Source organism: Neodiprion pinetum, chromosome 1 (genome assembly GCF_021155775.2).
Source record: "Neodiprion pinetum isolate iyNeoPine1 chromosome 1, iyNeoPine1.2, whole genome shotgun sequence".
Taxonomy (NCBI): domain Eukaryota; kingdom Metazoa; phylum Arthropoda; class Insecta; order Hymenoptera; family Diprionidae; genus Neodiprion; species Neodiprion pinetum.
In genome coordinates this window covers 7164037-7178762 of record NC_060232.1, presented here as the reverse complement: position 1 = coordinate 7178762, position 14726 = coordinate 7164037, and the positions used below count along the sequence as shown (strand labels likewise).

The following is a 14726-nucleotide window of genomic DNA, read 5'->3' as shown; positions in this document are numbered from 1 at the left end:
TCGCGAAGGTGACTCACGTACGTAAACAATTATGTAGCGTGCCCAGTTTCGCTACTCGAGTTTCAGTCTCGAATACCGAGCTGCGACGAACGGACGCGGAAGAATTTTTCCACTCATTAATACTAATTGCAGTGATCTTTTGTCGAAGGGACTTATTGTTTCACAGTCTTACTGTGATTGTAATTAAATAAGATTGGTAGTGTGTGTCGAGTGTTCAGTGGCAATTGCAGTTATCCATCTGAAGTGAGAAAATTCTGCAGATCATTCCACCTCCGAGGTAATCAGTTCACGAGTAGATCGTAAACAATAAAATTTCAACTAAGTTACAAAATTGCGTTAGGATAGTTTCGAGAGTATATTGAAAAGATTTTGTTATCGCTTTCTTCTCGTTGATCGTTATTACATGTATCGGCAATTTTGACGAATCAAGCTTGACTAAAGTCTCAAATTATCGCGAGTACTGGGCTTTAATAATGAATAAATATGCCATCAGGCACCAAGACCCGACGATTTGAGTTATATTCAATCAAACTTGATCCATCGAAATTACAGGTAAATATCACAACCGTGGCTGAATCGATGCGCTCCTCCAACTCATTTCTCGCTTGATAATTAATAGGCTCGAACTACGAAACGTGTTTATCGCAAACGTGACTAGAGGGAGGGCTGCGTGAGATGCAGCGTCGGCTTTGTTTTGGCGGATCGCATTGTCTACCTTGTAGCAACTAGGCTGCATATAACTTGCATATGCGCTTGTCTATGATCTTCCTATCTATCGCAAAGGGAGGCTCTACCTGACACTGAACTGACACGAGTAGAACTAGGCGACGATGCCTTCGTCACGTTGCTGCATCGGACGTTCAAATCTGAACGTATGTCTGCGAACGCGTCTGCATTCACATGCGGTGCATACTTCTAGTCAAATTGACGTAACGAACGGCGTAAATCAAGTGGATCGAGTAGCGTGGGAAACATTCTTAGCGAAATATTTTCACTTGTGGGCAATATTAATCGCTTGGATTCTTCAGGAATTATTTAAGATTAAAAATTGAGATTACGAACTCGTTTAACGTGATGAAATTTGTTCACTGTGTTTCAGGTGAGTACGACAAACTCTTCGCCTATGCAGATGTGTTGGTTTTATTGAAAAAGAGAGCTGCAGTGCTTGGTAACGTACATGTAATATGCATTGGTGAAATAGTGATAATTATTAAATTTCTTGTGCAATAAGCACATCAGTGTTTATAGCGTATTATCACCCTCGTGAAGTTGGTATAATTTTGAGATGACGGGCTGCACGATTAATTTGGCGCGAACAAAACGCTCGTTTGAAGGGAAGTAGAACTGCTGAAAAAACGACGTTTCTATAACGCAAGCATGTTTTAACCCTAATAGGTCACTTGGGGTGAATTTCACCCCGAACATTTTTCAAACTCCTCGAAGAATCCCTTAGTCGTGGAAATGGGCCTCGTGGCGCCGTTCGTCACGCGAAATGAAGACTTTTTTTCGACATTTTTGGCACTTTGTTTGACTTTGCCGATGTTTCATAATATTTAAAGAATCAATTTTGACATTACGCGACCCTAACCTCAAGTTCGTGCTTCGCGAACGAACGCGTAACATGCTCTTGTTATGGAAGGAAGCGTGCGCAACAAGGAGTTCTTTTCGTTACAATGTACTGTTCCTCGCAACGTCTCGAATAGTCATAAGCCTCTACGATGAGTGAGACTACGAGGTCGCTGCAAGTTACGGTTCAAGTTGTACCAAAGAGTATTTTAAATTGCCCGTATTTCCTCGCCGCCCTCTCGACTCTCTCGACTCTCTCAGTTGGTGGAAAGTTTTCTTTTCCTTTTTACAGCTATTGTTATTACCATTATTCAACTTCCTATCCGGTGATTTCGGGCGTTTTCAGAGGTACTTTTGAGCCACTCTTGTGAACTATTAGGCGCTCTCGGGGAAACTCTTGGTATTTACACTCGCCCGGCTGCACGCGTTCGTATCAACGTGCTTTCGTACATTCGTGCTCACATCCTTCCTCGACCCAGTTATGAAACTGTTTCTCTACGAGCGTTATACCGCCCGGCTATACCTACACAATTGCAAAATGTTGTATTACACTTTAACGCTGAAAGCCTGACTCATTCGCCAAAGTAACGACAGTGTTTCACTCGGCTAACTCCACTCCTTCAACCCCATGCTCACCCTCAAATTCACACGCTGCGCTTCTCGGTGACCCGCGAACACGAGAACCAGACGACGATTCCTGATGGATTGGGAACCAATTCCTCATCCCTTGAATCAGGCAATAGCCTAAGGTCCCGAATCATTCGGATACTTCGTTGGCGTGTTTTTACAATGTTCATCTCAGCATCCAATTCATTGCACAGTTGTGAAGTTGATCATTATTTCTAAAGCTATACGTCATATGATTGGGAATATTCAATTCGTCAATTCTGTTATTCAATTTTTAAATCTTCTTCAAAATTCCACCTCGGTCCCCGTAACAGAGCTTTTCATTAATGAAATCAATCACGCTACTCGTTAGACCGATGCCAGCGAGCGAATTTCGTTTCATCGCATAAATGATGATGTTAAATCGTCAATTTGACTATGAAAGTCAAAAAAAAAAAAAAATAATAAAAAAAAATTCTCAGCCACAAGCAATTCATCTGTATATTACGTTTACGATTGATTGAATTCCATTGGGACAAACATACTTCCATTTTTTCTCCTTCCAAGCCCCCTTCAAAAAAATAAAAAATTATCATGATCTCGTTTGAAAATAGACTATGTTTACATCATTTGGAAAGAAAAACAATTATCCTAAGCAAAAACGAATCACTTCTCGGAGTCATTTGTTCTCAACGAAATGAAATTCGCGCGAATTTGCCGCTCTCGCAGTCATCCGGTAAAGCGTGTGCAGTTCAGGTAGCCACCCGCAGGTATAACATGTCAAGTTAATTACCTTCTGCGTATAACAACCGTGGACCTGCAACTGCGTTTCTGGTATGGGGCTAAATAAATTTTACCGTATAACTATACAAACGGCAACTCTGTGTGCCCTGCAGCTCGATGTATCTACGCAGTATTCGAATATCCACTTGGCCTGCGCACTGTGTACCCACATTTAATTCATATTCACATTCATCGAGATATACACTCAGCAGCAACTGAGATAAATTCGTTTCGCATTGTCGTTTCTATTCTTACACTACATCTGGGATAAAATTTCGCTCTTGGCAAACCACAAAAATGAAGCAGACCAAGAACCGGGAAAAAAACCACAAAAAAATCTTACAATATGTGAAACTACGTTTTACGTCCTTTCGATCGTTTCGCTAATTTTCCGTGTAATTTTGATTCGGGATCTTGAGATAGAAGAATTTTTCTTTCATCCCCCTTCGTTCCTTGCCATTTTTCTTCATTCTTACCAACATGAAAAGGAGCACGGGGATGATTCCGCTTTGTACGGTTAGGATTTCCCGAGAAACCTGTGGTGGGATTGCGGCACAAAGGGTCACGGCGGTACGTTCCGCTCCACTTATACAGACATTACCTTTACCCGGAAGTATGTATTACACACATACGTACGTGTCCGTAAACACCGCACCCGCACAAGCGCGTATCGAAAATGCGAGGTGGAATTAGGTGGCTGCTTTGTACAGATAATAGTTTACAATGCGATGTCGGGATGAGGGAGGGGTCGAGGGAGGCGGTATTTGATGCGATTACACAAAGGCTCTGCCCTCCTCCAAATGAGTAACACGGTACACGTACATGCATGCGGTATACAGGTTGTAAACTCTGCTCTAATCTCACCCAAGACTTCTCTGCGCTTAAACTTTGCCTTGTAGTCATGGAATTGCTCCTATTATACCTACCTGTAGGAGTGAACGGACAAAGGAAATACCTCGCAAAACAATTCCTCGCCTACGTATGTTGTATCGACGCAACTTCGCTTTATTACGCGATCCTTTCGGTCCTGAAGTTGAAACCGAAACCGTGAATATAACGAGAATCTTGAAAAGGGGAGTGAGGTTTTGAAGCAGCAGTAGCAGATTCAGGGTTACTTTGGGGTTGGTCGTAAAAACTGGAATACTGGAAACACCGGAGGGTTTTTATTGACAAATACGAATCTCAGTTCTCACGATTGCCGTGAGATATATGTTAGGAAATTTTCAAGTGAGAAATAATGTAAGTCGAATCTTATCGTAGGCGAAAGGTGTTCAATTTTAAAGGTGGAATAGCGATCAAAAAGTGCATAAAAGTTTTCCGCGTTGATTCTACGGTGTGATATCTTCTTGCGTATAAAAACACCTGATAGCGAGACTGCTTTAATAATCATTTGATCGTCGCGTTCATGTTCCGCATGAACGCATGTAATTTATTACCATTCGGGAGTAAAGGCGCCAAGGATTTACGAGTCCGGTCGACACTCGTGAGAACTAAATCAGTACTCAAGCTTTTCGTGGCCACTTAGAAAAGTTGACCGAAAACTTGACTCGTAAGAACTACTGGGACGGTCGTGAAGTAGAGTGCAAAAAGTTGGCTCTATCCTCTCCGCCATTATTATGCTAGCATTAGTCTTGCTCAACCTAAACTCTGACGAGGGCTCGTGCTTGGATAGCTTTGGCTTACGGTGTAATAAACTGATCGTTCCATCCATCTACGTATGAAAGCAGGAGGCAGGATTTCGTCCTCGAGGGTGCGGTGTACGAATACGTCATTCGGGATTCCATCAACCTGGTAACACGGCACTACGTGACGTTGAAAAAGGATCGCAACGCCTCCGTATCGTCGATGAAACATGTCGAATTTTGGGTTCACATGGTACCGTCTCATCATCGCGTGGGTGCGAAAATCAAGAAGGAAGACATCGCGATGTGTTTTTCAGGGTTCCGTACCTCAAAAAGAAAAAACGGAACCCTTATATGATCACTTTGTTGTTCGTCTGTCAAGACCCTTTTTCGCAGGAACGGGAAAAGGTATCAAGTTGAAATTCATATCAAATACTGAGGTCTACGGTCCCTTTGAGGTGTAAAAAATTCAAGCCTCCGAGTTAACGCAATGAAAAGATACGGCCATTTGTGTCACACATTTTGATACTCGCAAACTGGAAAATCAAAACCTATAGGGTACTTGCCGTTAACCTAGAATCATGAAATTCGGATCGAAGCAAGGTCTCGTAGACTAAGTAAAGGGTAAAGTCCGAAAATAGTTCATTTCTAGTCGTATCGCATAAACAAAAATGATTAAGTTTATACGGAACCCTGAGGGCGCAAGTTCTATTCGCACTTGTTCCGTTGTTTTCTTTTTCTTTTGTGTTATTTCATTTCTATATCCGTTTCTTTTTCGAACGCTCACACAGATCGTAAATCGTAATTATGATACTGTAACTAGACGGTGAAATGACGGTATGCGAACTCGAATGTAGGTTCAACGTGGCTAAATTCACGGTACAAAGACGGTATCCGTACAAACTCTGACTCCTCCCGTCTGCAAATCTCATTCGGCTCTGCTACTTATGTTTATACATATAGCACATGTACACATACCTATGTACATACATTCGTGCTGCAACCATCCCCCTATTTTTGTACCCAGAAGCGGTCTCATGTATAAAGATTCACTCGAAATTGGTCCAAATCATGAATCTTTAAATTTTTCACGTTGGGCGAATTTGTCAATCACAAATTTCCATCCGTCGCGTTGCGGTCTTGATCGGTGGGGGGGGATTATAAGGTGAAAAAGGAAATGATCCATAGAGTGAAAAAATGTAAGAGCAAAGGCAGGAAGGATGGGGAAAAAGACTCCGGGGTAAAAATAAATGTACAGAAAATGCTGCGTGCATGTCGCGCCCCAGGGTGTGGCGAAAAATTCTTCTTCGTCTCAGAGAAAACGGGTTTTCTCTGCCGCGACAAAAGGTATACCTGCATGTACGTAGACGTACGCGGCCGAGAGAGATGAACTTAGTTTGGCTCTGCGCTTTACACACTGCGAAACTTTTCTTATACCGGTTGTCTAGGATGGAAAATGGAAACCAGACACCGCCATCTAAACCGCGTTGTGTTTTATTGGTGCTCAAATGTGTTGTATATACATTGGTTTGTTGCGTTGAATCTCGTATAGTACGGTTCTACCTAAAACACTTTCCGCCAGGCTTTCAGAGTAACAGCTGCTTTCTTAATAGGTCGAATTTCAAAGAGGCGGAACCCTGCCTGTGATGCTCGACACGTAGCTCTCAACTTAACGTTACTACTGGATCAACACCTGAATCAGAATAAATAAAGTATAGCGTTTCCGAAACTTTCACAACAGCGGACGCCTTTGGGACCGGAAATCTTGTCCGCCATTGATAAGTGCCGGTTATTCGGAAAATGGTTAATTCTTGATGGCACTTATAATCGGCTGATCCGGCTGTGCGGCCGTCTCGCCAAAATCTCGGTTATCACGTGGGGATAACGCGGAACCAATGAGTGATATGTTATATGTCTACAGTTATGACCTAAGAATAAGTCGAGGGGTCAATCGATCCGTCACAAAGTGAACCAGCGTCAAGTGTCTTGACTGACGAACATCGGCAACGACGAGGTCCCGGCACCAGACAAGACTGTGTTTATCAGTGAATACGATCAAGCGGATCCTTGATCAAAAGGCAGGTTAACGTTGACTGGTTCAGAGGCTTGCCAAAGCCCGAGGGATTTGCGATTACTATCGACGGATCTGCCGAGCGTGACACACGTACCTGAAGCTTTATCAAACGGATATTCTCCTCCCATGGCAACGGGGCTGATGTGAGACCATGGATAATTCTCTTTGTCAGTCGGTACAGTCGACCGTAAAGCTCGAGTGGGGCGGTGGCTGCGAACGATATCGTTGCCCCTGGTTCTGGGATCGCTATTAGGGCCTCGTTTCGCCCTCCCGGAAACATCGAAAACGCCAAAACGGATACCGCGAGCTCAGGAGTCGGCGAGAGGTGCGTTAAATAACTGATGAGGACAGCCAAGTCTCGAGCGAGCCTTCGACGTAAGTGAGCGTCGATAAACTCGGGTCGGTCTTTGCCTACCCTTGAACGCATCGGGTCGCCCCCGGAACGAGCTAATGGACCAAACCTATCGAGGAGGAATAGTGAAAGAAACTTCGACTTCTCGGCGAAATTGGGGTCTTGGAGAAAAGGCATCCGGGCTAAACCGCTTTGCGTTTTTCAACCGAGTTATATTGGAAAGCCTGGCGGTGTTCGTTGTTTCCACGTTTTCGAGCGACTTTAAGAAAACCTGATCTCGCGATACCGAACTCAACCTTTTCCGTTCACGCAGCTTATACGACTTCGAAATTTTCTTTGACGCACGCGGCAGGTATCACGCAGCTATTCGCAACGACGTCTTTCTTGGATTCTTTAAAATTCTTTAAAATTCTTTGAACGAATACTTCTCGGATATTTTTGCGGCGACCATTACGCTACGTATTCGTTTTCGAGGCTCAGACTCGAGCGGAGCCGAAGAGCGTCGCCCAGCGATTATCTCCGCGGCTCATTGTGACACGGGAAAATGTCGGGCGGGTAGAAACTGCAGATGACAGAGAAGCCGCGGCGCGGCGGGTGCTATGACAATAAATATATAAAGGATTTTGATAAATTGTTAACCTCGAGCGGCGAGACTCGCCTTGTGGTTTGGATACGTCGAGTGTTTCCGCCACAGCGAGAGAAACCATTCATCTTGTTCCAACTGTACGCAACGTGTATCGTTCCTTCTCAGTTTAATAACCTACTTTTCTTATTATCCTTTTTCTCGTCGGAGTTGGAACCGTCTAGTTAATTGCGATATTTATCAATCCTCTCGCATCACCGCCTGGTCTCTCTGAACCCATATTTTTCGCGTTGAAATTTCAGGAAAAATTCGCAATTAGTGCGGAGTGTTTGTGAAAAATTATTTCAATGTACCGCGGACGGAAGTAGAAAAAACATTCAGGGATGACACGAGCATCGTTTACATCGTACGCGAATTTTAACGGAGGTGAAATTTCGCAAAACCAACTCGGGTGCATGCATGGATAATGAGTTGGAATGTAGAATCGTGTGATTCATTTTTTCATCCGATATTCCTTTCCGCGAACTACAGCATTGCCCGTACCTTCCCGGTTACACGGATGGCCGTGCAAAAAGCTTTTCAACACCGATCGCAAAACGAAAAGCGAAACGCTGCGATCCCCCGAGGCCTATAACGGAGGTTCAACGGGGCTGATGTGCGTTCGAATATTAATACGAATACCGCGGGACACGCGAGATTTGATTTTACCTTTTTCTTTTCTGATCCCAGTTGTTTTTAGCTTTTCCTTCTTCTATGGCTTTTGCTCGAGTCGGTGGTTTCTGTGCACGGAAACTGAGCCGGCGGGTCTTTGTAACCAATCATTTTTCACCTCAACGCTCGCATTATTTTTCGAATACGTATATAATATCGTACGACGAACGTCGTTCGGAAAGCATCGACCAACAAAGTGGTTTAAGCCGCGGTGAAGGAGAACGTTTTTTTAATTTTCGATTTTTGGCTCGACATATTTCAGTTTCGAGTATGGTAGTACATTCGTGATCAATTTTATTGTTCACGTCGTATTAATTTTTGTGAAAATACCAGACGGTCGTTTACTTGATTCGGTATCTCGATGTCGTTCGAAGAAAATTACTCATTGAACAGTAACGAGGCGTGGTCTCATTTATCGACAGGTTTTGGACAGCTTGGAGTTACGTGAAAACTGGTGAAAACTGGTATGAACGAGTGATAATATCAAAGGTTGAGTGTGCAAAAGAGACGCGTACCTATCGGAGTTTGTCAATTTTCATAACAAGCTGGATTGAAATAACCGTATCGAACGAGTGGCACGGTGGTCGAGGGTGGCTGCAGGAATACGGTATAATTGTTTGCACAACTGATATCCGCAATGGCTGTGAGCGTGAACAGAGGTCGAGTTTAAGCCATCGTTTTCGCCCGTGCATCGCGCGTTGTTACAAAGGATTTGAGTGTCGTTGCTCGTTTTCAATTCCGTTTTCGAAACTCTGTTTGGAAAGGCTTGTGTGTTCAGTTTCGACGCTCAAAGAGAGCATCATGGCTGCTCGGCAAGCCGGCCAAGCACCGCATCCTTTTTTTTTACGAGCCGATCGCCGGTCATCCTATCGACACGTTTACCGATACGCTCAAAAGGATTGGAAATAAAAAAGCAAGTGAAAAGGAAGAAGAAAAACAAATCCGACAATTTCACCGTTTCTCATTCTCTCGCTTAGCGTTCAACATAATTTGACGCTCCGCAATTCTTGCTCGAAAAAATTTTGATCCTTTAGAGAGTAATCGCGAAGATACCATATAATCTGTGATCCGCAGGGATTACGAGTATACCGACGATTCAACCATTTGGTGAGTCGGACTTTAGCGCACGCTGGCATCAAGCTCAAAGGTGATAGTCGCACGTTTCAGGGTGATTCAGCTTTTGTTGCAAAACGCTGAGGAAAATCGCCTCGGGGTCGAAGGTTGAACGCCGGCGAAGGATTACGTTCCTCGTTTTAACCACAGATCTGTACACACATACGTACGATGTACGAACGTGGTACCGTATATTCCAGAGAGAAATCCCACGTCTCTGCGATCCGCGAGTCAAGTCCTGAACACGCCGGGGATATCGGACTGTTGAGCAGCCGGTGGAAGGAAATTTTAGAGCTGGAAGTAATGCCCCCGGACCTTGTCGAAGATAACAAAGCTTGCGAAATTTCCTTCCAGACAAATACTCCCCGGGTATTTGAGTCGGAAATGTATACGGAGAGATCAGTTTCAAACCTAACGACGGTCGTTTTAAACTTCTCCGGCATATTGCCCATTCTTTGAAAGGAGAAAAGAAAATTTTTTTTCTCGTCAACTCTTGACGCGTTATGGGATTCTTGGTGTAGTCGGATGTTTTCTTTGAACACTCGTTCTGTGGATCTTTTTGGGGGTAATCGGAGATTATTAGATATTTGTGTTTTTTTCTTTTTTTGTTTGTAACGATGTTCAGACACGATAAAATCAAATCCTACCCTGGAATTGATTTTCGGTACTTTGAAAATTGCGAGGTGTCTTCCAAGAATTATCATTAAAGTTTTGCCCAGCCATTTCAATTAATTTTTTCATTTTCTAATGGCACAACGTTGTAAGCGCTGTTAGGTATTGTATTTTCTATTTCTTTGCGTTTCGGCGAAATACGTAAAGGTATGCTAGAAAATGTTGAAAGTAAAAGTCTAATGTTCGAATGACGAATGATCGTGAGTACTGGTTGAGGCAAATATTGAGCCCTAATTTAGTAAAAAAAATTGCTCGTATCCGCAACAAAATATTATTAATCATTTTCTTACTATAATAAATTTTACTAATTAATAGCAAAAAATCGTATGTATCGGTAGCTACTGTACAAATTTTTAGTTTTTTTTCATAAATTTATTTGGTCTTATTGAATTTGAAATTAGCAAACTTATGAATCTAGTGACAATTTGAACAAGATATTGCAAGTTAATTGAATCAGGCCGTATTATGTCCGCCAAGAATTGGTGGTTGCGAACTTCTGCCATCATCTTGCAATTTCGTTTTTTTTTTTTTTCAAATCGTGACTGAATTCACAAGTTCGTTTAATTAAAATTATTTACGTATTGCTATTAAATTTTCTAAATTTTAACATCAGCTTACGCAAACGTTTTAATAATTTTCAAAGCGTATAATAATAAAAAGAAACAACAGACCTTCCCGCTAATATCGAATTTTTTTTTTTCGCTTTCGACCCGACGACATTGGACGTGCAATATGCATATTCATGATTTTATTTTTCCGACGCTGTCACGACCCGCAGCCTTTTTACACTGTTTCTTCTCGATCCGCGCGTTCCTTTGTCTTCTTCATTTTCCCAACGCTCCGCGCGCTTCTGTGAGAACGAACCTGATCCTCTTATCCCGGTAACGAGAAAAGTTTCCGTCAACTGCATTGCGTTTCCGGGCAAATTACTAGAGACCGAGTTGTAACAAGAAATTCCTTTGTAGTACGTGGCGATTTTTATGGCTGCCAGAGATTTTTCTTCCTTTTTTTTTCTGTTTCTTTTCGCCGCAATTCTTACAGTTCGTCGTGTTTCTTTTTTCTTTCTTCTTACTCATTAAACTTACCGAAAACATACATCGAGCCGGCAATATCGTGCCGCTGCTTCCACTTCCGGTCTCGACTCGCACGAATAGTCGATGTCGCCTGTCTCGGAAGGAGGCAACGACGGTGTCTCCTTTCCAAGTCACCTTGGCCTCCAACCACTCGTAGAAATTTCCAAACTAAACTATGCTTGGTTTAAGGCAAGCGTCAGTGCAGGGAATGGGGAAGCTTGTGGCTGTTTGAACAATGCCAACGGCTAAAGACCCTGCTGAACCTCGGAGCAAACAACGAGGGGTGAAAATCCACAAACACCTTCTTGAATCAGATGCCAACCTTTAGATACCCGAGGTTGTAATTACCCAACGAATTTCACTTCAAACATTTGAAGCTTCGCAAGCTTTGTAACATCGCATTATCGGACACTTGCCAGTTCTCGAATTCACTTTCGTTCATTGATCACATTTCAGCCAAAGAATCCATCGCGAAGTTTTTATCAAACTGGTATTTTTTTTACTACCGTTACCAAACACTCGTCCTAGTATTCGACCGTAACATTATATTCGTATACTTTTGACGAAATTCACTTACGGACGTATTTCACGTGTCTTTGAAATTTTGTGCCTTTGAGATTGATGCGCAGGTGAAACGTACAATATAAATTCAAGACATTCGCGAGGAATTTATAACGCAATGTGCAGCCGGGTTTCAAATATTTCAGAACAGGTAACCCGGATTCCTCAACATCCGCGCGACGCTATTGCCGTTGATAAATAAAATTTCTTATCGTATCGCCCAAGCAACGTTGCGTGCCGATATTTACGTGTTAAGAGTGTAGAACGCTTCATATTTCATAGTTCTATAAATTCCTTCCAACCAGTTGACCCCAAAATACGCGGGTGATGAAAATTCTAGGGTTCAATATCGATTCCTGGTTCTGATCAGTTTGCTATAATTCAAGTTCCCAAATTCATCGTTTTAATAGGATATCGAAGATATTGTGAAATTGTGCAAAATCGGAGAAGCACGAGTCGTCGCTTTATTTCTAAACTAAAAAGAATAACTCGAAACGTAATTTTTTGTTTGTCTTATTTTGATTTTGCAGCAGCGTTTCTTTAAATAGCATTTAACACGAGGTGTCGTTGTCATCGTTGTTTCAATACTCTTCAAGCTCTCGATTATTTTCCTTCGAGTTATAACGTTATACTTGTATAATAGAGCAGACGAAAGGAGAAAAATATCGTATTCTGTAGCGCGCAGGTAGGGAAAAGCGAGCGTACGTCTTGGTGAGAGGAAAAAGAAAGATAGCTAAGCCCTTTATATTTCTTCTCCTCCATATTTTTCCCTCGTTCTCCCTTTCTATCTCTCTTTCAGTCTCCTATCGGCATATCTCTTCGATAAAACAGAATTCTGTAGGGATCGGCAGGCGATATATGGACCGAAAGTCGCTCGTGGTTTTCCCCTCCAAGCGCTTTTCGTTTCTTTACTCTCTAAATTTCGGATCAGCAATTATATTCTGTCTAATTACCCTGATTAGCATGTTATAAAAATATGCGTCGTACGGAAATTTTTCGGGGAACAAGCGTGCATAATTCCGCTCGCCAATCCTCGCGTGAAATTGGAAATTTACGCCCTTCGTCACAAAGTTCGGACTCCTCCTGTCACCTGCAGCTGTTCGAGAATCACATCTGTCAGAATCTACCTGTACGTCACTACGACAGGTAGCCGAAGTTCAAACCGACCTTTGATGTCATTTCTCTGACGTGAAAAACAAATTTTCACTTTCGGGGAAAGTTTCACTCGCGGTCCTACATTTTCATTTATTTCATACTTCGCCTTTTTTCAAATTTCTCCAATTCTTAGCGACGTGCTTTCTTCTCTTATTCTTTCACTCTGTTTCGTCTTTATCGTCGTATGGTTTTTCTTCTATTACATAAATCGCTTGGACTTGACAGACGCCCACGCGAAGTCGTCACGTCGAGTCTAGAAACTCGGAGAAATTACTTTTTTCTATATAACGATATGGACCGAGGCGTGTGCGGAATATACCGGACAGAGATGAGCCAGCCTTTTATGCTGCGCGACGTCTTGTTTCTACAGCAACGATTCTACGAAATTGTTTTCGTGTTTTAATTTCGTTTTTTTTTATTTTTTTATCCAATGCTTACGTTAAACATGCGATACTGTGTGGGGTAAACACTAACACTTATGAAATCGAAAGATAAAAAACTCTCAACGAGTTTAGAACCTCGACTTGTCCGTGCGTTTTATTTGGCTGTCAACGCAAACACATCGGCAACAATTTGCAATTAACAAATTTACGCCGCTGGTCAGCGCATCGATGCTTATATTTGCAAATGTTAATTGACACAACACGCAGGATTAGCTCGAGTCAACAGGGGTGGAAAATTCATTGAAACTGAACGAGACCGAGAGAGAGCATTTCCGTTTATCCAGCCACCGCGTGTATTTATGTAAAATTATATACGTATATTTCCATATTATATTACGTATAATATTGACGCTCGCGAATCGTTTGTACCGATTTATTATTTTACTTAATCTATATTCGATTTTCAGTTAATATAAACGTCACGGTTTTTCCACCCATAATATTTACGGCAACATTTACCACCACCGATCTTGATAATCCGTATGCGATCAATGCGGAAGCGGACGAGCTGATTATTATACCTACAAGTTTTCCATATCTGCGTCTTCCGGGACATCGAATTAACACGATGTAAAATTATACCCTGCAATCTTTCTTCCTGTTTCAGATATTCAGGAATTTTACGAGCTGACGCTGCTTGACGAGAGTAAATCGATACAGCAAAAAACTGCCGAGACAATCCGCATCGCCAACAAGTGGGAGGCCAGCGACGGTCCCATCACTCCAACATTCGCCCAGAACGACGTAAGTTTGATATTCTTACATTTTTCCACAACTTGTTTTCATCTCCGGATTGTTTCGCGTATTCATCCGAGTACTCGCGCCCCTGTAACACTCGACTCAGGTTCTACTTTCGTGCCGCCTTACCTTCGCCCTCTTACCCTTACCTTACCTTCTTGTTCTATTTTTTTTTTTTTTTTTTTTGTTTTTTTCCTCTCACGCCCTCTTCGAAGAAGAAGTCGCGCGTTCAATCAGACGATGATCGCGATAAAGTTTCAAAGGCAAAGGTGCGGGTGAAGACCGACGATGGTTTTTCACCGGGGTCGTTACGCCCCCGAGCGATAATCATGAGAGCGAGAAACCTGGGGTGAAAAAAAATGATATCATTCCGTCACCCTCCCCTTTCACTTCCTCTTCCTGCATACGTGCTCACCGAATTCCCTCTTCTCTATTTCCATTCAGCTCCCTTCACCTCTCTCTCTCTCTCCCTCTCTCTTCTCAGGAGTAACGACGCTTATTTGAATCCTTACTCCGTCACCGCGACGCCCTTACGGGTATATCCATGGGTATGCCTTACACCATTCCGCGCACCGCCGTATGGAGCATAACGTCATGAATCTTTGAAACAAGACAAGGCGAAATGAAAACCAGACGGCTGATGCGTAATGGAAAAGGGGTTAGAGTGGTGGAAC

The 14726-nt window shown here is 42.7% G+C and overlaps 1 protein-coding gene across 14 annotated transcripts in view; it reads left to right on the top strand.

Annotated features, from left to right (window-relative positions):
- The window catches only part of dlg1 (discs large 1), a 390478-nt gene that overhangs the window by 208582 nt on the left and 167170 nt on the right, over positions 1-14726 (top strand). For all 14 annotated transcript variants that reach the window (XM_069135126.1, XM_069135127.1, XM_069135124.1 and 11 more), the window contains one exon: positions 13922-14058. In XM_069135126.1, the coding sequence (XP_068991227.1) occupies positions 13922-14058 (137 nt within the window). The remainder of the gene's footprint in view (positions 1-13921; positions 14059-14726) is intronic.